At 41.0% G+C, this 23,680-nt stretch overlaps 1 protein-coding gene across 3 annotated transcripts in view; it reads left to right on the top strand.

Moving 5' to 3' along the window:
- Positions 1-23,680, top strand: part of Fam120c (family with sequence similarity 120 member C) — a 124,983-nt gene that overhangs the window by 24,708 nt on the left and 76,595 nt on the right. For all 3 annotated transcript variants that reach the window (XM_075958833.1, XM_075958829.1, XM_075958830.1), the window contains exons 2-4: positions 14,948-15,194; positions 16,837-16,919; positions 23,051-23,179. In XM_075958833.1, the coding sequence (XP_075814948.1) occupies positions 14,948-15,194; positions 16,837-16,919; positions 23,051-23,179 (459 nt within the window). The remainder of the gene's footprint in view (positions 1-14,947; positions 15,195-16,836; positions 16,920-23,050; positions 23,180-23,680) is intronic.

The following is a 23,680-nucleotide window of genomic DNA, read 5'->3' as shown; positions in this document are numbered from 1 at the left end:
TTTTGTATTTTTGTGGGTTTTTTTTTAATGCAATGGTTGAAATTGTCTGGATTTTGGGGTTCTGTGTGTGTGTGTGTGTTTTGTTTTGTTTTGACAGGGTTTTTCTGTATAACAGCTATGACTATCCCGGAACTCACTCTGTATACCAGACTGGACTCAAACTCACAGAGATCCACCCACCTCTGCCTCCCAAGGGCTGCGATTAAAAGCCTGGGCCACTACTTTGCCTTTTCTGGTTTTTGTTTTTGTTTCTGAGACAGGGTGTCACAGTGTAGGCCAGGCTGGCTTTGAACTTACAGTAATCTACCTACCTGTTTCCTGAGTGTTCAGATTAAATACATGTATCACCATGCCTTGCAATTGTCTGTTTTTTGAACATTATCACTGTGTGTGTGTTTATATGAGTATATGTATACATGTGTCTGCAGGTGCCTGTGGAGGGCAAAAGAAGATGTGGATCCCTTGGAGCTGGAGATGCAGGCAGTTGTGAGCCACCTGATGTGGGTGCCGGAATTTGAACTCTGGTCCTCAAGATTGAGGACCGATTGAGCATCAAGTACTCTTAACTATTGCGAGATCTCTCCAACTCCAGTTGTTTTTTATTTTTAAAAAATTTTCACTTTTATATGTATGAATGTTTTGCCTACATGTATGTATGTACACCACATTTGTGTCTTCTGCCCAAGTAGGCCTGAAGAGGACCCCCTGGAACAGAGGTTATGAATGGTTATAAACTATCATGTAGGTGCTGGGAATGAAATCCAGGTCTTCTGCAAGAGCTGCAAGTGCCCTAAACCACTGAGCCGCCTTCCCAGTCCTCACTTGTCTGGTTTAAATCCAGTGTCTAACCTGTGAAGTCCAGTATTTTGCTCTATGTACTGTTAACATCTAGAAAACACAATTTAGTTTTAAAATTACATTTCTGGAAATTGATTTTTCTGGGCTCAACTTGTTTCCTTTGTTTTGCTAGCTGCCTACCTCCTGTAAGCATTTGCAGCCTCTGGTTTAAGAACCCTTGGGTTTGTGGTTCTCAACCTTCCCGATGCTGAGACTCTTTAGTATAGTTCCTCGTGCTGTGATGACCCCCAACCATAAAATTCTTTTCTTTGATACTTGATAACTACAATTTGCTACTGTTAGGGGTCATAATGTAAATACAGGATAGGCAGGTTATCTGATAGGGACCCCTGCCTTAAGTATCTTATTTCAGCTCCCCTTCCTCACCATGTGTCTGAAGCTCTCCTTCAAGATGGAAGGTTTTAATCTGGGAAGAAAGCGCTACACAACAAGATCAGAAAATGGTATTATCTTTGGTGTGAAATTACTTTAAATAATTTATTTTGCTGTTTTCCATAGTCCTGCCTGAAGATATAAATGGCTATAATAACTATGCCACTGACAGGCTCACAGCCTACTTATACTTTATGGCTTGGTGTTTATTATATTGATCAGAAAAATGGATGTTTTCCAGTTGCATGTATTAGAGAGATAACATACTTGGTGTGAAAAGAAAATTATTTTAAAATAAGAATTCAAGTTCTGCCATATAACTGTATTTTGGGCCAAGTTAATAATGAAAAAAGTTTGAAACCCTGTCTCAAAAAAAAAAAAAACAACTTTGAAACTTCAGTTGTTCCTATTTCAGGGAAAGAAGGGGAATTAATGATATAACACTCATTTGTTTTAAAATTTTTATTTATTTGTATACAGTGTTTGTCTGTATGCCTGCTAGCTAGAAGAGGGCACCAGATCTTATTACAGATGGCTGTGAGCCACCATGTGGTTGCTGGGAATTGAACTCAGGACCTCTGGAAGAGCAGTCAGTGCTCTTAACCTCTGAGCCATCTCTCCAGCCCTATAACACTCATTTTTAACAGGATTAGAAGGATAAATAAGAGGACTCTTCCACTATCTAGCCCAGGCTGGCCTTGAGCATACTACTATGTCTCTCAGGCCCGTACTGGCCTCAGACCTGCGGCCTTCCTCCAGCCTCAGCCTCCTGAGTGCTGGGCTCTATAGGCACAGGCATCTGTGCTCAGCTAAGATGTCTTAAATTGCCTGGTCTAGAGTCTGTCTTGAATATCCATCTCTATGACATCAGCTCCACAAGTCAGCTCAGTGCTGTAACCACCACATGCAGTTCCATGCTGGATGTAGTAAATACTGGTTATCGACTCAGCTCTTGAAGCTTAAGTATAATAATAGAACACACGGTTTCACGGAAGTATCCCAGTGTGGAGTAAGTAGTGACTTGAGAGAGTGAGTCTTCAGTGCAATGAAAGAGCAGCCGCTGCATGAGCATGTCTCTCTCTTTCTCTGCTTTCCCGCAGGTTAGGGAACAGCTGTAGTCTCCTTTGAAGTTCCTTTTGGAATCCACATACAAAATCTCCAGTCATCTGTCTCACAGCATTGCACGCTGTCTGTCTTACTCCTGAATGGAAAAGGATCTGGAAGGAAAGCAAAATAAAAACGTTTTTTGAGGCAAGATGTCACTGCAGGCATGGCTGACTTGGGACTTGCTGTGTAGAATAGGCTGGCCTTGAACTCACAGAGGCATGCCTATGCTTCATGCCCAGCACAAAACAGAATCTACTATCTTAGAATTCCTTCTGATGGAGGGAGAAACCCTTTCTAATGGCAGGTTAATTCTGCATGCCAGTATTTTGTCACTATTTTCAAAAGTTTTCATAATGTGTTCCCTTGATCATTGGCAGAAAGACTTTTCTCCAAGTCTATAAACCATCTGTCCAGTCTAAAGCGTTGTCACCAGCTACTGCATTGCTATCACCATTTTCATTCATCATTTGCCCAGTCCTTGTCTGCCAGGTCAGCCACCATTGGAAACATCTGAGGGAGTCATATATGTAACAATATTAGCATCCATTCTTCCTCCCTCTCTCCCACACTCTCTCCCCTTCCTCTTTCTTTTGTCTATTTGCTAGTTTGTTTCTTCAGAGTCATATTGTGTAACCCTGGCTGCCCCGGAACTCGCACTGTAAATCGGCCTGGCCTTGAACTCACAGAGATACTCCTGTCTCAACTTTAAATGCTGGGCCTCACGTTAGCATAGCAGCTGAAGTCTCACAGAGGGTCTTGAACTCTCCAAGGGTGGGTTAGGACTGCTTAGTTTCTTCACGTTAGGTTTGGTTGTAGAATTGCTTCTAGATGAGAGAGTAAATAGCTTGACACTAACTGCAATCTCAGTGAGGGATTTTAGGACCAGGTCATTCCGGTAGCATGAGTCATTAAGTGTGCGCAATGTTTGAACAGTGGTCATTTACAAATATAAATGTAGGTGGAGCTCTGTTGAGAAGCAGCTATCAGAGTGCACGCGCACACACACAGACACTCTTAGAGCCAGTAAGGCATTGCTGGCCAGTGGCTTCCTGGGGAACTTGCTCAAATCATGCAGCTTCAAGCTTCACTGTTCTTTGTCTTTCACAAAAACTACATCCTAGGGCTGGAAAGATGGCTCAGAGGTTAAGAGCACTGGATGTTCTTCCAGAGGTCCTGAGTTCAATTCCCAGCAACCACATAATGGCCACAGCCATCTATAATGAGATCTGGTGCCTTCTTATGGCATGTGAATAATAAATAAATAAATAAACTTAAAAAAAAAACCTACATCCTAGTTGACAAACTTTGGTCAGTGAGAAGCAAAAGTATAGACGCCAAAAAATAAGGTTAGTGCATTTAGGTTCTCTTCTGGATCCTGAACTATGTACTAAGTCTTTGATGGATTAGGTCTTTGCTCTTGTTTTGGCAGGTGTTGGGGTCTACATGCTGGGTTCTGAGGTCAGAAGGGTGCCTCTGGCATGGTGTCAGTTGTGCTAAGGTCTCAGGGTATGTTTCAGACAGTAAATTAATATTCATTTCATGATGACCGAGTAGTTCCGTTGATGATTCCTAAATACTCCAGAAAAATTCCAAAACACGTGAAACACGCTTCTCCCAGGCCTGTGTTCTAAGAACTACATGAACGAACGAATGATTGAAAAGAGCTTCAAACCTTCAGGCCACCATTTGTTGCAAATTCATGGTCAGTTCAACAGCAGGGTCATCCCCCACCATGCATGCTAGATTATTTGCATCTGTATATCTGAGCATCTGACAGAAGAGTTGAGTACGGCTCATCAAATTTAGATAACAGAAGATTCCTCAGGAAAACCCCAGCCATTTGTCTAGCCCCTTTAGCAACTGGTGTATTTTTGATGGCTTGTTAGGAGGGATGAAAATCTTTGATCGGAGTGGAAATTTTCAGACTTTCTCCATCGATTTCTAAGGCTGAACAGGCCTCTCAGGTAGTGTTGTTGCTGCTAAGCAAAAGTGACCTCCATTGTGCTAGACCTGAGGGGGGGTGGAAAGGGAGGCAAGACCATGGGGCACCCACACACAGGCTGAACTGACAGAGAGGTTCCTTGTCTCTTATTGTTTCTAGCATTATTGTTATTATTCTTAAGAGTATGTGCATGCATTTGTGGGCCTATGTGCAATGCACAAGCGTGGATGTTAGAGGCCACCTTTGTGCAGATGGCTCTTTTCTTCCACCTCTTTGTGAGTTCTAGAGATTGACCTCAGGTCGCCAGGCTTGCATAGCAAGCACCTTTACCTCTGAACCATGTTGCTGAACCTCATTCCTTGCTTTGTTTTTTTTTTCTTGATGATAATCGCTCCAGTAGAGTTTTGATTTGTATTTCCCAGATGAAAATAAATGTTCAAGGAAGTAGGGAAATGGAACTTCAGTGCAGTATTGGTGGGATGGTCAGTAAAGGGACTGCTATGGACAAAATGATGGAAATTCTTCAGCGACTAAAAAGGAAACTGCCATAATCCAACGGTTCCACAGCACAGCCTTTACTCCTAAGGCTCAGGGAAGGCCATGGGAAAGGGGGCAGGAAGAGGGGAAGATCCAGATGACTCGATCATCCACTGTTAGCCAGTGTCTTCTAGACACGACAGAGAGCTACACTTCGGAAACTTGAGCAGTGTGGTTTCCTAAACAGGACCTGGAAAAGAACAGCGTGGATGGGTGAAGTGTCGCACAGTCCTACCCTTAAATGAAGAGCTGCAAGCAATCAACAGGTCTTCTCCAGAGACGAGTCCTCTTACAGCTTAACCCAGTTCTAAGTGGTCAGCCCCAAACATACATATAAGATCAACAGTAAATGTTCTTCATAGACTGCCCCCCCCGGTGTGTGTGTGTGTGTGTGTGTGTGTGTGTGTGTGTGTGTGTAATAACAGTATATAGATAATTTGGCAATCTCAACTACTTCCAGCAGTCCATTGGAAATCAGCACACAATCCCTCATGATGTTATCAAGTTTAGTATACAGGAGATAGTTTTGTTTATTTTGTTTTTGTTTTTGGAGACAGGGTCTCTCTGTAGCTTTGGAGCCTGTCCTGGAACTCACTCTATGACCAGGCTGGTCTCGAACTCACAGAGATCTGCCTGTTTCTGTTTCCCGTGTACTGAGAACTGAGATTAAAGGCGTGCACCACCACCGCCCTGCCAGGAGATGGTTTTGAAACAGTGTCTAGAACATAGTACATAACTAATAATGTTTATTACTTGGCTACCTGAGATGTAAATAATCTGCAGTCCAGGTATACATCTGCTATAGAGGTCAGAGGCTGTGCTGCTTTCCTTTTTTTTTTTAAAAAAAATTTATTCTTTGACTCAGGGTTTATCTGTAGCTAATGCTATCCTGGAACTAGCTCTGTAGACCAGGCTGACCTTGAACTCCCAGAGATCCACTTGCTTCTCCCTCCCGAGTGCTGGGATTAAAGGCATGTGCTGGGCTCTCTCGGGCATCATTTCTGTAGTTCGTTGCTTTCCTTTTTTGTAACGTTGGTAGTCTTTCTTCGGTTTCCTCTGTCTCTTGCATCTTGCGGTTAGACTTTGCCCATGGGACCTTTTCCTCCTAGCGGGTTGCCTTGCCCAGCCTTAATAGGAGAGGTGGTGCCTTGTCTCACTGCAACTTGATCTGCCATGGCTGGTTGATACCCATGGGACACCCACCCCGTTCTGAAGAGAAACAGGAGGAGGAGTGGGTGGGGGTGAGATGGGGGGAGGGACTGGGAGGAGAGGAGAGAGGAAAGGAGGAAAACTGATTGGGCTAGGAAAATTAATAAAAGAAATAGAAACGAGTATGATAGAACCTGTAAGGGCCGGGAGAGATGGTTCAGCAGTTAAGAACACAATCTGCTCTTTCAGAAGACCCTGGTTTGAGTCTCAAAACCCACATGGTCTAACAACCATCTGTTCTAAGCCATCTACTGCCCACTTCAGGCCTCCAAAAGTGAGGCATGCAATTGGTGGGCAGACATATATGGCAAGCGAAACAGTCATATACATAAAATAATAGAGCCTAGATGGGTCTACACTAGGTCCTCTGCGTGTTACTATTTTTTTTACATTCCAACTTCAGTTTCTCCTCCTTCCTCTCCTCACAGACCCTCCCCCACATCCGCTTTGCCCCCCCCCATCCACCCTTCATTTTCTATTCAGAAAAGAACAGGCCTCCCATGCATATCAACCAAACATGGCATATTAAGTTACAATAAGATTAGGCACCTCCCCTTCTATTAAGCCTGGACAAGGCAATCCAGTATGAAGAAAAGGGTCCTGAAAGCCAGCAAAAGAGGCAGAGAGACAGCTCCCACTCCCACTATTAGGAGTCCTCCAAGAGCACCAAGCTGTAAAGCTGCAACATACATGCAGAGTCAGTCCCGGGCAGGCTTCCTGCTTGGAGGTTCAGTCTCTGTGAGCCTCTATGAGCCCAGGTTACTTGATTCTGTAGCTTTTCTTGTGGTGTCCTTGACCCCTCTGGCTCCTACAAGCCTTCCTCTCCCTCTTCCATGGGATTCCCTGAGCTCTGTCTAATGTTCGGCTGTGGATCTCTGCATGTGTTTCCATCAGTGGCTGGACAAAGGCTCCCTGATGACAGTTGGGCTAGGCACCAACCTCTAAGTATAGCGTAATAGCATTAGGCTTCGTTACATTAACTTTTATTTGCCAGTTATGTTTGGTTCTATCCTGGGTCTCTGGGCTGTCTAGCCTCTGGCTCCTGTCTGTGCTCCAGGAACTGTCAGGGGTGGGCTCCCTCTCATATCATGGGTCGCAGGCTGGACCAGACATTGGTTAACCATTCCAATAATTTCTGCTCCAACTTTGCCCCAGCACATCTTGTAGGCAGGACAAATGGTAGGTTGAAGGTTATGCGGCTGGGTTGGTAGTCTTGCCTGATTACAGAAGATGCCCAGTTTAGGCCACTTATCCCCTATTACTAGGAGTCTTAGCTAGGGTTAGCCTTGTAGCTTCCTGGGAGTTTCCGTTACACTAGGTTTCTTGCTCGTCCCAGAGCTGCCCCCTCCATTCCAGTCGTCTCTTCCAGTACTCCTTCCCCTCCATCTTTCCCCCACCAGATCTCTCCTGTTCCCATCCCCACCCGCCCCCAATCTATTCTATTTCCCCTTCCCAGGGAGATTTAAGGACACCCCCCCCAGTCCTCCTTGTGATTTAGCTTTTATGTGTCTGTGAATTCAATTCCACATGGTTATCCTTTACAGCTGATATCCAATTATCAGTGTCATGCTTGTTTTTCTGGGTTGTCTCACTCAGGATGATTTTTTTCTAGTTCCATTCATTTGCCTTCAGATTTTATGATGCCATTGTTTTTTTACTGCTGAGTAATACTCCCCTGTGTAAACGCACCACATTTTCTTTATCCATTCTTTGGTTGAGGGCCATCTAGGCTGCTTCCAGGTTCTGGCTATTTTGAATAAAGCCGCCATGAACATAGTTGAGCAAGTGTCCCTGTAGTAGGATGGAACATCCTTTGGGTATATGCCCCAGAGTGGCATTGCTGGCTAATGAGATAGATCTATTCCCAATTTTCTGAGAAACTGCCATCATTATTTCCAAAGTAGCTGTACAAGTTTGCACTCCCACCAGCAGGGAGGAGTGTTCCCCTTGTGTTGGGGACTGTGAATCTCCGGACCCTGAATTACCTGTGAGCGGCTTTTTTTTCCTATGCTTGCAGCTGCTCTGAGCAAAACTTGTTTTCCTTTGCTCTGAGCAGCCGACAGTTACTCTGAGCGCGAGACTTTGTCTGCAGCTGCTCTGAGCACCAGATCTTGATGGCAAGCTGGTGGGCCGGCAGCTGAAAGATCCCGAGACCTGGGTGTGGTTAAGGATCTCTGTATAAGCTTTCTCTGAGCAAACTTGGCATTGGCATTCCTGTATCAAGGATGACCCGTGTCTGTGTCTCTGTCTATGTGTTTTAAAGTCTCTCAGCCCCGTTCCCTGCTCGGTTTCCAGCTTGTGGACCGTCTTGTCGTGGCACGGGCGCTACAGGACTGTCGGGTTTTTACATTCTTGCCAGCATCAGCTGTCACTTGTGTTTGATCTTAACCATTCTGACAGGTCTAAAATGGAATCTCAGAGTCATTTAGATTTGCATTTCCCTGATGGCTAAGGATGTGGTATCTCGGCCATCTGAATTTCTTCTGTTGAGAACTCTCTGTTTAGATCTGTAACCCATTTTTAATTGGATTATTTGGTTTGTTGATTTCTAGTTTCATGAGTTCTTTATGTTTTGGAAATTAGCGCTCTGTCAGATGTGGAGCTGGTGAAGATCTTTTCCCATTCTGTCGGCTTCCATTTTGTCCTGTGGGCAGTGTCCTTTGCTATGCAGAAGCTTTTCAGTTTCATGAGGTCCCATTTATTAATTGTCAGTTTTTGTGCCTGCTATTGGTGTTCTGTTCAGGAAGTTGTCTCCTGTGCCAATGCACTCAAGACTTGTCCACCTTCTCTTCTATCGGGTTCAGTGTATCTGGATTGTATTGAGGTATTTGATCCACTTGGACTTGAGTTTTATGCACAGTGATAGATGTGGATCTATTTGCATTCTTCTATATGCCGACATCCAGTTATGCCAGTTGTTAAAGATGCTTTCTTTTTTCCACTGTATAGTTTTTGCTTCTTTGTTAAAAATAAGTGTCCACAGGTGTATGGATTTACTTTTTGGTCTTTGTTTTGAATCCGCTGATCTATTTGTCTATTTTTATGTCAGCACTGTGCTGTTTTTATTACTATAGCTTTGTGGAAGAGCTTGGAATCAGGGATGGTGATACTTCCAGAAGTTTTTTTTATTTTATTTTACAAGATTGTTTTAGCTATCCTGTTTTTTTTGTTTTGTTTTGTTTTTCCATCTGAGGTTGAGTATTGTATTTTCAAAGTCTGAAAAGAATTATGTTCGGATTTTGATGAGGATTGCATTGAATCTGTGGATTGCTTTTGGTAGGATGGCCATTTTTACTATATTAATCCTACTGATCCATGAGCATTGGAATATCTTTCTATTTTCTGATATCCTCTTCAGTTTCTTTTTTTAATATTTATTTTTTATTATGTATACAATAGTCTGTCTGCATGTATGCCTGCAGTCCAGAATAGGGCACCAGACCTCATTACAGATAGTTGTGAGCCACCATGTGGTTGCTAGGAATTGAACTCATGACCTTTGAAAGACCAGGCAATGCTCTTAACCACTCTCTCCAGCCCCCTCCTCTTCAGTTTCTTTCTTCAAAGACTTGAAGTTCTTGTTATATAGGTCTTTCACTTGTTTGCTTATAGTTACCCCAAGATATTTTATATTATTTGTGGCTCTTATGAAGGTATTGTTTTTATGATTTCTTCCTCTGCCTGTTTATTATTTGCATAAAGGAGGGATACTGATTTGATTTTGAGTTAATCTTGTATCCAGTCACTTTGTTGAAAGTGTAGTCTGTAGGAGCTCCCTAGTAGAATTTTTGAGGTCGCTTATGTATAGTATCATATCATCTGCAAATAGCAATACTTTGACTTCTTCCTTTTCAATTTGTATCCCTTTAATCTCCTTTAGTTGTCTTATTTCTCTAGCTAGAACTTCAAGTACTATATCAAATAGATACAAAGAGAGTAGACTGCCTTGTCTTGTTCCTGATTTTAGTGGAATTGCTTTGAGTTTCTCTCCATTTAGTTTGATGTTGGCTGTTGGCTTGCTGTATATTGCCTTTATTATGTTTAGGTATGTTTTTTGTATCCCTGCTCTCTTCAAGCCCTTTATCATGGAAGGGATTTTGTCAAAGGCTTTTTCAGCATCTAAAGAGATGATCTTGTGGTTTTTTTTCTTTCAGCTTATATGATGGATTATATTGACAGGACAGATTTTTGTATGTTGAACCACCCCTATATCTCTGGGATAAAGCTTACTTGATCATGGCAGATAATTTTTTATGTGTTTTCTGCTTTGGTTTACCAGTATTTTATTGAGTATTTTTGCATCAATGTTCATAAGGGATATTAGTCTATAATTCTCTTTTTTTGTTGAGTCTTTGTGTGGTTTGGGTATCAGGGTAACTATGGGCTCAAAATGAATTTCACAATATTCCTTCTGTTTCTGTTTTGTGGAATAATTTGTCCAGTTTTGGTATTAGTTCTTCTTTGCAAGTCTGGTTAGAATTCCTGGGCTGTTTTTGGTTGGGAGATTTTAATGACTGTTTTTATTTCTTTAGGGTTTATAAGTCTATTTAAATTGTTTATTTGATCTTGATTTAACTTTGATAAGTACTAACTTTCAGGAAATCCCTCCAGGAATAACCGCTGAACATGGCATAACAATATACAATAATAGTAGGCATGGCCCTTCCTATCAAGGCTGGATGAGGCAACCCAGGAGGAAAAGGATCCCAAAAGCAGGCAAAAGAGTTAGAGACACCCCAGAGTCCCACAAAAACACTAAGCTATCAGCCATAACATATATGATATCTCTGGGAGGTCTGCTGTTTTCCTGAAGGGAAATGGAGGAGGAACGTATCTAGAGGAGAGTAATTTAGGGGAAGCAGGGGATGATGGGAGAAGAGAATGGAGGGAAAACTGCATTCAGGACGTGTTGAAAACAATAAGAAAAAAATAAAAGATAGATCTTGTGGTTTTTGAAGATTGGAGATGCTTTTTTCAAGTTGGTTCTGTGCCTGTATGATCTGTCTTGATGCTGTAAGACTGAAGGAGCTGTGTGTATGGGCTGGGGAGTGGGATGGCTCAGTGTGTGAGGAAGGTGCTTGCCACTAAGCCTGATGATCTGCATTCAGTCTCATAGACTCACATGATTAGAAAGAGGAAACCAATTTCTGCCAATTGTCATCTGACCTCAACACATATGCGGAAGGATGTCTCCCCAAATAAATATATTAACTAAAGCAAATAAAATAAAAATTAAAAAGGGCGAAGAGGGGAGAATCATCAAGGAATTTGTCTAAGAAGAAATAGACCTATGGAAATACTTGAAGCATTAGAAAGTTTCTAAGGCATTTTAGGCAGAGAAACTGAATGATCCAGGTTAGGGAGGCAGGAAGAATCTTGGAAATAGGTTGGCATGCTTATTTCCAAGGAACTGTGAGAAAGATTTGTGAGATTTTTTTTTAATTCTAATGTTTTCTATTCTTCTTCTCTAGAATGTGTAGTGAAAACATTCTGTGCTTGGAACTTTGAGTCTTTTGTTCTAATCCTGGTTCTGCCGCAAATTAGGTAATCATGTCAAGGCATTTATCCTCTCTAGATCTTCATTGTCTAAGAAGTCAAGTGGATTAAGATTGAAACTACGTTGAAAATATAAGTGTTTGGATCACAGGAATTGTTATAGCAATCTGAGTTGAGGCATGATTAAGTATGGTAGAGTTTTTGTTGTTTTGTTTTGTTTTGTAGTGGTGAGAGATGGCTTCTCTGCATAGCCGACTGTCCTGGAACTCGCACTATAGACCAGGCTGGCCTCAAATTTAGAGATCCACCTGTCTCTGCCTCCTGAGTACTGGGATTAAAAGTGTGCACCACCACCCAGCTGAGTGTTGCTTTGTTTTGGTTTGGTTTTTTGTGTTTTGAGTCAAGGTTTCTTTGTGTAATAGTCCTAGCTGCCCTGGAACTCACTCTGTAGACCAGTCTGGCTTCAAACTCACAGAGATCCGCCTGCTTCTGCCTCCTGAGTGCTGGGATTAAAGGTGTGTGCTACCACAACCCGGCTGGTTTTAATCTCTAAGTAATTGTGATTTATATTCATAGTGTTAGAAGATTCATCACATTAAAGATCTTTAGTACTACTACTATATCTGATGGTGCAGAAAAATTCCAAATTTGATGTTTACTTGGACAACTAGTGAATTTTTTTAAAGGTCTATCATTTACAAAGCTGTGGGTTCAATCATACTACCATATACATACAGACAGTCATTAGTTATTCACTTGGTGTGGCAAATAGTCCCAGCTACTCAGGATACAGAGATGGGAGGATCACTTGAGCCAAGGAATTTGAGATCAGTCTTGGTGATATAGTAATATATAGCCTATGTGTATCGTTCCTCCTTGCCCCCCCCAATTAATAATCATTGGCTTTCTGGGGTTGAAATCACTTGTACCATGGCACAATCAGGTTATTGGTGTAGGAGTTCCTTCTGTTTGTGTGTTACTTTTATTGGTTAATGAATAAAGAAACAGCCTTGGCGTAGCTGATAGGACGGAACTTAGACAGGTAGAGAAAACAGAACTAAATGCTGGGAGGAAGAAGGGCAGAGTCAGAGAAGCTATGGATCCTCTGCCTGAGACAGACACCAGTTAGAATCTTTTCCGGTAAGCCACTGCCATGTGGTGATATATAAATTAATAGAAATGGGTTAAATTAAGATGCAAGAATTAGCCAATAAAAAACTAGAGATAATGGGTCAAGCAGTTTTTTAATTAATACAGTTTCTGTGTGGTTATTTTGGGTGTAAGCTAGCTGGGCGACTAGGACAAACAAGCGAGTCTCTCCCTACAACAGCTGGTACCCAACGTGGACCCTACAACAGGTTATGATGACATAAGAGGCTAGATCATATTTTGTGGTTGCCTAGTGTGAGGTTGATGGATAAACTAGCAACTTGTATGCTAGGTGTGCTGGAAGAAAATATCATCAGAAGACAGCATAAAACCATTCCTTACTCTGGCACATCTGGAGTTAACTGTATCTGTAGGTATAAATATGTTATAACACTTTGGTTCCTTTGCCTAGATATTAAATTGATATTTTGCTGTGCTTTCTGCTTATTTGTGCCTTTGTCCTTATGTGACCTCATGTGTAACATGAATATCAACAGTGATTAAACTCTTTCTACATCCTACCAATTTTAATGCATTGAAACTCTTGTTACACTCCACAAAATTATTATTACTTTAGAACACCAAGACATATCAGTTGAGCTAGGCATGATGGTACATACCTTTAATGTGAGCAAGCACTCAGAAGGCAGAGGCAGGCAGAGCTCTATGAGGTTGATGCTCATTTGGCCTACATAGTGAGTTCCAGACCAGCCAGAACTATATAGTAAGACCCTGTCTCAAAAAACCAAAGCAGCAACGACTGCAATGGCAAACAATAGGTCTTCTGAGTTCAAAGACATTATCAAGATCTATAGACTGTAGAACCAAACAAGTCTGGGCTTTTCTCTTTCTAGCTATATGACTTTGGAGATAAATGGCCTCATAGGATTTTTTTACATGTAAGTGAATTAATGCATATAAAGTATAAAGGTATATTGCTTTGCACATAGCACATAGTTAGGACCTGTTAGTATTGTCATTAGTATGTAGTGCTATGCACCAGCGTGGAGCCTGAATGGTGGAGCCAATAACAGTGGAGCCCAAAATGCAGCAATAAAGTCTCTGTAGTCAAAGAACTTAGTCTGGTGGAGCCAGTGTACAGGTAACTTTGGTATGCTTCATTTACACCAAATAGAGCATGTGCAGGAAGGGTACGTAATAGGGTGTCTCTGTTTCTATTAAAAATAGTGCTGTTTGGGGAGTGTGCTTGGTACCGGAAGTGATATGTATTCTGGAGTTAGTTCAGCTTCCGTTGTTTCTTACTCAAATAGCTTTGAGGCCAGCCATCCTTTTACAGCTTTGTTTCTCTGTTTTTAGAATAGGGTAAAGTTTTGACCCTTGACTAATGGAAATAATCTCTGTGGGTTTCTTCTGGGGAACCCTGTGAGAAACCTCCCTTGTGGAAGCACTTGCCTTTCTTAAGATGCTCCTAAGGGGAGAAGAAGCAAGAACTGTGAAAGGGGGGTGTTATGCTGGACCTGGGGGTTTCTAGCACCCACTTTGGGCAGTTTACAACTGCTTGCAACTCTAGTTCTAGGGGATCCAGTGACCTCTTCTGATTTCCACGGGCATCTCCATGCACTGATGCACAGGAACACATTCAGCATACACACAACACGTAAACAAATAAGTAAATGTTTGAAAAAGTTGATAGGTGAGGGTGTGGAGATCTGGCTCAGCAGTTGAGAGCAGTGGCTGCTCTTCCCGAGGATCCGGCTTCAATTCCCAGCACCCCCACAGCAGCTCACAGCTGTCTGTAACTCCAGTTCCAGGGGATTTGACACCCTCACACAGACTTGCATGCAGGCAGAACATGTCCATAAAAAACTGATAGATGAACTAAGATTTCTATTTCCACGTCTAAATACTTTCATTCATATATACTTTACCATGATTGTTGTGATGAGATTATACAGGTAGAATATGCACAGTACATAGCTACTGAATAATTTCTTTGTTTTTTTTTATGAAGATCTCTGTTATGGCTTCAAGCAGAAACCAGAGATTTAGTATTATATTAAATAATTAATATAGTGTACATCAAGGAATAGTGTGTTGATTTCACAACTTAAGGGTTGGACAGTTAGTAGACATGTGTACAAGCACAATCATATTCTAAGCTGATATACAATTTGCTTGTTTTGTTCTTTTTAGCCAAAGATAATCTAAAATTTTATCATCATAAATTAGGCACCATCCTTCCTGATTTCTAATCTTGTTAGATGCATATAGATCAGTTTCTGGGTCATGACATGTTCTCTTTTTCTTCTCTCCTAGGTCTTTCAGAGCCTGGAAGACCACCATTTGGAAGTGGTGGCTTTTTTCAGAGAAAATGGCTTTCATGGTCTTCTTGCTCATGACTCCGAATATGCGCTCTACAATATTCCATCTTACTACAGTTCCCATGCACTGAAGCTCAGCTGGAATGGGAAGAACCTCACAACCAACCAGTTCCTGATGCAGGAAGTGGCCAAGCAGCTCGGTTTGAAGCGAATAAATTTCCCCATATTTGCTGCACTGCTTGGTAGGTCGTCTAAGCCAGAGAATTGAGTGTTTGGTAAAGTTTCTTCTTGCATAGATAGGATGAGCAGACTAGAGTGGTTTAGCCTGGCAGTATTGGGTTTGCTTTTTTAGAGACTTCATGCTGATTTGGGATGTAGCTTAGTTGTTTGTGTACTTATTTAGCATGCATGTGGTCCTGTGTTCAATCCTAGAACCACACACCTGGGTGTAGTGTAACGTGCCCATAATTCTAGCACTCAGGAGGTAGAAACACAAGGATCAGAAATTTAAGACCATCCTTGGCCACATAGTCAAAGCCAACCTGTGCTATATGAGAAAGACCCTGTCTCAAAAAACAAAACCTGAAGTTCTCATACCATATAATACTGTAAAAAAAAAAAGTAGAAATACTTTTTTCAAAAGAAATACTGAAAAGCAGTAGACAGGGGTTCTTAGCAGATGATCTGAAAAACTTAGTATGTTATGAACCTATTAACTTGTGATAAGAATGTGAACATATAAATGTCAGTTACAAATATGGGAACATTTTTTTTGGATTTTTTGGGACAGGGTTTCTGTGTGTAGCCCTAGCTATCCTGGAACTCACTTTGTAGAGCAGGCTGGCTGCGAATTATATTGCAGAACTTACATGCAGAGTCTAATGTTTCACTAGTCCAAGTTATCTTTTCTTCTCTACTCTGATTATTAGCATTTCTTTTTAAAAATCTAGATTTAGACCAGGAAGCTGTGTGGACTAGTTCTGCTCTCGGTCTTTTTTGTTAGGAGTACTTTTGAACAGTATTCAGCATAATTCATTTGCAGTGAAAAGTCCATATCCAGGGCTAGTACTCTGCCATTATCATTCGCGGAACTTTCTCCCATCCCTATCAATTCCTCTATCCACACACCCACTGGGTTTCTTTTTTGTTGTTTCATTTTTCATCAGGGTCTCACTGTGTAGCTTCAATCATAAGATCCTCCTGCCTTAACCCTCCTAATGCTGGGATTGCAGGCATGTGTTGTTACATCCAACTTTCAGGCTTTCTTTTAAAGATGCAAATTTTTTTGTTGTTTTTTGAAAAGGGTTTCTCTGTAGCTTTGGAGCCTGTCCTGGAACTTTCTCTGTAGACCATGCTGGCCTTGAACTCACAGAGATCCTCCTGCTTCTGCCTTCCGAGTGCTGGGATTAAAGGTGTGCGCCACAACTGCCCAGCAAAGATGCATTTCAAAGTAAATTGCAGAATTGATATTTGAAATTGGTTTTCCAAGTATTGACAGTATGAACATTAATAGACTGGTATAGTTGTGACCTGTAAGCACAAAGAACATCACTTTGGATAATGTGATTGAATTAGCCTACGTTTTCAAATTAGATTTTGTGCAATTATCACTGAAGTCCCGCTTCCCTGGATTCATTTTCCTCATCTCAGAAATGAAAGTAGTTATAATCCCACAGTGTTACTCATGAGGCTGAGTAAAATGAGATATGGAAAGTGCTTTGAACTTGTCGAGTAATCAATAATTTCTATTATAAAGGCAGCACATCTAGGTAACAGTTTCCCATTACATGTGATAATGGGTAGTGCCATGCAGTTGAGAGTCTTGACAGTCCTATTTTTTTGTTCTAGTGGATACAGTGAATAAATGAAATGTCTGTTTTATAGGTAACCACATTCTACCCGATGAAGACTTGGCTGCTTTTCACTGGAGCCTTTTGGGACCAGAACATCCTCTTGCATCACTTAAGGTAATATGCCCTATTTTGCTCCTGTATAATTAGGATGCATCAACTTTTGAGTGAACTTTGATAGTGTAGAACAATTATCTTTCATTAGATTTTTTTAAAGTCTTTGCTTTTAAAGTCTTTTTGTTTATTTGTTTTTGTTTTGTTTTTGAGGTTGTATTTTAATTACACTTCTTCCTTCCCTTTTCTCCCTCTAAACCCTTCCACATATCCCTATCCACTCATCCATCAAGTTTATGGCCGTTTTTCTTTTCATCAGTTGTTTTTGCATGTACACATATATTTGTATATACATATATATTCCTAAATATAATCTGGTGAGTCCATATAATGCTACCTGAACGTCTGTTTTCAGGGCCGACAGTTTGGCACTAGATAACCAATTGGTGTGCTCTTCCCTTGGGAGGGCCACCTCTTCCAGTCCCAGCTTTACTCACTTGCCTCTAGTTCTCTGTGTAGGGTTGAGGACTCGGTGGGCTTTTCCCCATGCAGTTTGGCACGTTCCTTGGTGTCCTCTTTCATTAGGTTTAAATTATAATACTTAGCTTGCAGTGGAGACACTGATTAGGAAGGCGGTTATATTTGGCATGTGCTGATTACTATGATATTCCAAAATGTGGGAAACTTGACAGCATAATTGTGGTAGTGTGAGCTCTGTTCACACTCTCCCCTTAGAATAAAGTAAAACTATATTTTACATGCAGATAAAAATTAGTTCTGATAATACCTATAACATAAGAATTCATACAAACTGGCAAAGAAAAATGCCTCAATAGTGACAAAAATGAGTAAAAGACTGAGTCAGAAAAATTGACAAAGGCAGAAATACAGTGGCTAATCATTTGACTAGATGCTCAACCTCACTAGTGACCAGACATGTACATCAGATGAGTGATGTGACCATTTTTTTAATAGTTTAACAAAAATTAAAAATGGAATTTACTGCTACGAAATCTATAGAAGAATCAACGCCCTTTAGCACTTGTGGCAGTGTAGTAGAAGGCCACTTGTTCATTTCCTGGCTGCCCAGACTCCCGAAATAATCACACAGAAATTATATTAATTGCAATACAGTTTGGCCAATAGCTTAAGCGTTTTTCTGCCTAACTCATACCTTAAATTAATCCATTTCTATTAATCTGTGTATTGCCACATGGCTGTGGCTTACCCGGTAAAGTCCTGTCCCCAGCATCTGCCTCTGGTGGGGTTACATGGCTTTTCTTCACTCTATCTTCTTTCTCCCAGCATTCAGTTTAGTTTTCCTTTCTAGTTCTATTCTGCTCTATCACAGGCCAAAGCAGCTTCTTTATTCATTAACCAATAAATGCAACACATATACAGAAAGATGGGTTAATTTAAGATGTAAGAGCTAGCCAATAAGAAGCTAGACCTAATAGGACAATCAGTGATTTAATTAATACGGTTTTGTGTAATTATTTTGGGTCTGAATGGCCTGGGAAAAATGAGCAACTTCTGCCTACAGTCCTTTCTCCTGCATCATTTTTTCCTTGCTTCATTGGTTATTTCCCATTTGATGTATAAGCATGATCCTTTTCAAAATTTCTGTGTATTTTTCCATTTAAATATATTTATTTCCTATGCATGGGTGCTTTGTCTGCATGTATGTCTGTTTACTACATGCGTGCATAGTGTCTGCAGAAGCCAGAAGTGAGTATTACATCTCTTAGGACTGAAGTTACAGATGTTTGTGTGCTACTATATGAATGATGGGGATTGAACTTGGTTCTTCTGGAAGAACAGCCAATGCTCTTAACCTCTGAGCTATTTCTATAGCCCCAATCCTTTTTCAAAATTGGAGGTAAGGCCTGATACCAACTAGCCTTGAACTAACTCAAAAGTCTCTAACTTCAGCCTCCTGGGTTCTAAGATTATAAGCATATGCTACTATGGATGGCTGTGTATGATTCAGGTTTTAAGATAAAACCCTTTGTGTGTGTGTGTGTGTGTGTGTGTGTGTGTGTGTGTGTGTGTGTGTGTGTGTGTGTTATCACTGGGATAACAGGTGTGCATTGCCAATATCTGACCGTTTAGTCAAGTATTAGGGATCTGAGTACAGGTTTTTGCATTTGTACAGCGAGCACTTTGTCAATTAAGCATCTGTTCAGGCCCCAAACCCACTGCTGACCTTACCCCTGGCCACCTAAGCTATTGCTCTATTTTTCTTCTTACAGTATACTCTTCCAAAGAATTTTCTGGGGGTAGGGGTGGGGATGGTTCCATTGATTCTTACCTGCTACACAAACATAAGGCATTTGATTCCCAGACATGAAAAACAAAAAGAAGGGATGGTGGCTCATGCTTATAATTCTAGCCCTGGGGAAATGGAAACAGGTAGATTCTTAGGGTTCTCTTGTCATCCAGCCTAACTTAACTGGTGAGTCTGGGTCCTAATGAGAGATCTTGTCTCAGAATACTAAGTGAATGGCTACTGAAGAGTGATGTTGGCCTCTGACCTACACACATGCACCACACACCACAGGGTTGGGGGTGGGGAGGCTGTACTTGAGCTGTTTACTATCCTGCCTCTGTAATCTGATTTGCTGAAACTACCCTTAACAACATTACCAATAAATCCAATGGTCACCTCTCTGTTTTCATTTTACTTGCCAGTCTCCTAAACACTCAGCTGTCATTCCAACACGTTTGTTGATAGTTTTCATAATGGCCTCTTAAAAGTATGTGTTCAAGTTGTAGATGTAGCTCAATGATGGAGAGCTTGCTGAGCACATGTGAGGACCTGGGTTCAATCTCTAGTACTGCCAAAAATGTGTAAGGTTTTAGGAACTTTGAAGGTGAAACTAAGATGGCCTTTGAGGGTAGTTAGATAATTTGCACTATGTGCAAAAAATTACTATGCTACATGCTCTTAGTGCTTTAGAAGAGTGTAGAAGAAAATTTGTTCTTGGGTCTGAAGAGATAGTTCAGTTAGTAAACTGCTTGCTGCATAAGCATGAGGACCTGAGTTCTAGCCCCAGTACCCACATAAAAAGGCAAGATGCTTTGTGCTTGTAATCCCACTGCCAGGAAGACAGAGAGAGGAGGATTCATGAGGCTTGTTGGCCAACTAGCCTACCCTAGTTGAGGAGCCCCATGTACCATGATTGACTCTGTCTTAACAACAAGATGAACCACTTCTGAGGAACAATAATCTAGGGTGACCCTTGGTTTCCCTATGTATGTGCATCTGGACCCCCCAAACACATGTTTTACACACACACACACACACAGGTGCACACATATGCATACATGCACACATATATACATATATGCACAGTATACAGATTTGTTTTTAAAAAATGTTGACAGCTCAGTGTAGATAGACTTTTCTTTGCCACCCACCCATTCCCAAATAACCGACACGGAGACTTAATATTAAATATAAATGCTCTGCTAATAGCTCAGGCTTATTACTAACAAGCTCTTAAACTTAATCCATTTCTATTTTTTCACATTTTTGCTATGTGGCGTTACTTCTCTTTCATCTTGCACATCCTGTTTCTTCTCTGTGTCTCGCTGGCAACTCCTCAGACTCCACCCTTCTTCTTCCCAGCATTCTCTCTGCCCCCAAATCCTGCCTAGCCATTGGCCAATCAGCTTTTTATTAACAATGAGAGTAGTACATATTTATAGTGTACGAAGATTGTTCCACAGCAGCTTGGAATTGAACCCAGAGCCTTAGACATGATAGGAAATCACTCTACCTCCATACTATATCCCCAGCTTTAAGATTTGTTCTTTAGCATTATGAATCTGTCTTATTTAGTCTGAGCAAAAAACCTGATAGGGTAGGGGACTAGACTATTTGGGATAAATAAGGAGACTATTAAGAGGAGGAGGATGAGAGTGTAATGAAGAGGTGAATATGATCAAAATTTATAATATTCATACATGAAAATATCATAATGAAACCTACTCTTGTATAGTAATATATACTAATTTTAAAAGAGGATTCAGAGCATGTCACTTTCCTATTTAAAATCCTATAATGACTGTTTATGTCACGCAATCCTTCTCATAGCTTGCCATCCCCAGAGTTTCCTAGCCCCTTAGAAGGTTCATACTTAACATTCTCTCTACTTAGATTGCCTTTTTTTCTTACACAGCTATTTTCTCACTCATAAAAGTTTTGTTAAATGTCATTTTCTCAATGAGGCTTTTCCCAATCCTATTATTTAAAATTATATAGGTGTGCATGCACACATACATACATATGCACATCAGCTTATCCCAACCACATTTAATATTACTGCTGCCATGAAGGCAGAGTTCTTGTCTTTTGTATTCACTGCTATGTCTCTGGTACCTTAGGACAGTATCTGGCCATTGCTTGACAGTAACTGTTTGATACAGGGTCTCTGTACGTAGTCCTGGCAGACCTAGAACTTAGTATGTAAGTTGACCAAGCTGGCTTCACATTCATAGAAGTTTGCTTAAGCATCCAAGCGCTAATGTTAAAGGTGTGTGCTATCACACCAGACATAGTAACTTTTTAAAAAAATATTTTTTATTTCTATTTAATTTTGTGTGTATGGGTGTTTTACCTGCTTGTATGTCTATGCATGCCTGGTACCCATGGAGGCCAAAAGACAGTGGTGGATACCCTGGAGTTAGAGGCTTCTTTTAGCTGTCATATGCATGCCAGAAACTGAACCTGGGTCCTCTGGAAGATCAACCTGTGCTCTTAGCCTCTGAGCTATCTCTCTAGCTTCATCAATAGCTGGTTTTTGAGGAATGAATGATGCAGTTTATTGGTAAAACATTTTTCACTCCAAATGACCCCTTATGACTCTAGATGTCTATGAATCTTGCTTTTTAAATTCAATTTTAGTTATATATATATATGCATGTAGGGGGATATATGCACATGAATGTATTTTGCCCACAGAGGCTATAGGAACTAGAGTTACAAATGGTTGTGAGCCACCTGGTATGTAGGTACTTGATATTGAACTCAAGTCCTCTTAAAGAATAATATGTGCTATTCACTGCTGAGCCCTCTCTTCCACCCCCAACAAAATGAATTTTATCAAAAGCCTTTTGAAAATGTATACCATTGACTCAATCATTATAGCGTAAAGAACTATAATTATTAGACTTAAAGAACTCTAAATGCGGTAACAAAACCTACAATTCTGCATAGCATGAAATATTTTCCCTTTATATTTATTGATTTATTCATTCATTATTTGTGTATTTATGTATTTATTCTTCTCTCACATAATACATCCCAACTGGTGTTTCCCCTCTCTTCACTCTTCTCAATATCCCCGAAACTTCCCTCTCCCCAGGACCTACTGCTCCTCTCTTTCCCTTCAGAAAAGAACAGGCCTCCTAGGAAAGTCTTAAAGCCTTCCATCAAGGCTGGAAGAGTCAACCCAGTAGGAGGAAAATGGTACCAAGAACAGGGAAAAGAGTCAGAGACATCCTCAACTCCCTCTGTTAGGAGCCCCACAGAAACAACTAACAACCATAAAATATATGCAGAGCACCTAGCTCGGACCCATACAGGGTCCGTGATTGTTGTTTCAGTCTCTGATTCCCTATGAGCCCAAGCTGGTTGACTCTGTGGGCCATGGTCTTGTGGTGTCCTCTACCTCTCTGGCTCATATAGTTTTTCCTCCCATTTTGCCACAGGGCATCCTGAGCTCCACCTAATGTTTGACTGTGGGTCTCTGCATCTGCTCCCATCAGTTGCTGGCTGAAGCCTCACTGATGACAGTTGGGCTAGGCACAGTCTATGAGTATAGCAGAATAGCATTAGGAATCATTACATTGCCTTTTTTTGAATATCACAAACATGGGCAAAACAATAGATTATTCCATTTATTCACAATTGTTTAATGATTTAGACCAACTATCAAGATTTTGCCATGCATTCTGGATTTTCTTGTTATTGCCAATATGACAAGTTATTTCATTTGCACATTCTTTGTGTATGTCTCTAAAATGTTTGCACGTTACCCTACATATGCATATGGACTTTATCACCTCTAGAAATTCCCAAGTTCACAGCTGTGGGTGCTGGGAACCAAACTCTTATATTTTTGGCTGTGAGCCTAGCCTTTAACGGTGTCTTTGACTTTGGTGTCCCTTACTGATCATGTCTTTTCTAGGTCCGAGCTCATCAGTTGGTTCTTCCACCCTGTGATGTCGTGATCAAGGCTGTTTCTGAGTATGTTAGCGCCATCAAAGACCCCTCAAATCTGGATGTGGTTGGGAAGGATGTTTTCAAACAGTCTCAGGTGAGTCGGCCTTTCCCTCCCCGAGAATCACCAGCTCTCTGTATTTTTCATTTAAAGACTTGATTTTTGTGTCCACACGTTTGCAGCTGTCTACATGCCATGCCACGGGTGTGGCGGGCAGAGGACAGTTTGTGGGAATCAGTCCTCTCCTTCCATCATGTGGGCTGTAAGAATCCAACTCATATTGTCAGGCTTGGTGGCAAGTGGCTTTACTTGCTGAACCATCTCGCTGGCCTTCACCAGCTTTCTTACTCTCGCTTGCTACACTACCAAGTTCTCTGTTTTGTTCAGAAGTCCCCAGCTTTCCCCCTGCTTACTGGCTAAAATTCTAAAATTTCCTTTAAAAAATGTTCTGAGATCTGGATAGAAACGTTCCTTTGTTTTTTTCCTACTGATAATTAATATACTACAAACATATTCTGAAAAAGTAAAAAATAAACAAACTGCCTAAAATCTTATTCCCCAGAACCTACTTATGACAGCTAATGCTCTTATGTGTCT

Source organism: Microtus pennsylvanicus, chromosome X (assembly GCF_037038515.1).
Source record: "Microtus pennsylvanicus isolate mMicPen1 chromosome X, mMicPen1.hap1, whole genome shotgun sequence".
NCBI classification, from domain to species: Eukaryota; Metazoa; Chordata; class Mammalia; order Rodentia; family Cricetidae; genus Microtus; species Microtus pennsylvanicus.
Note: the sequence above shows the minus strand (reverse complement) of the source record. Positions and strands in the feature narration are given on the sequence as shown.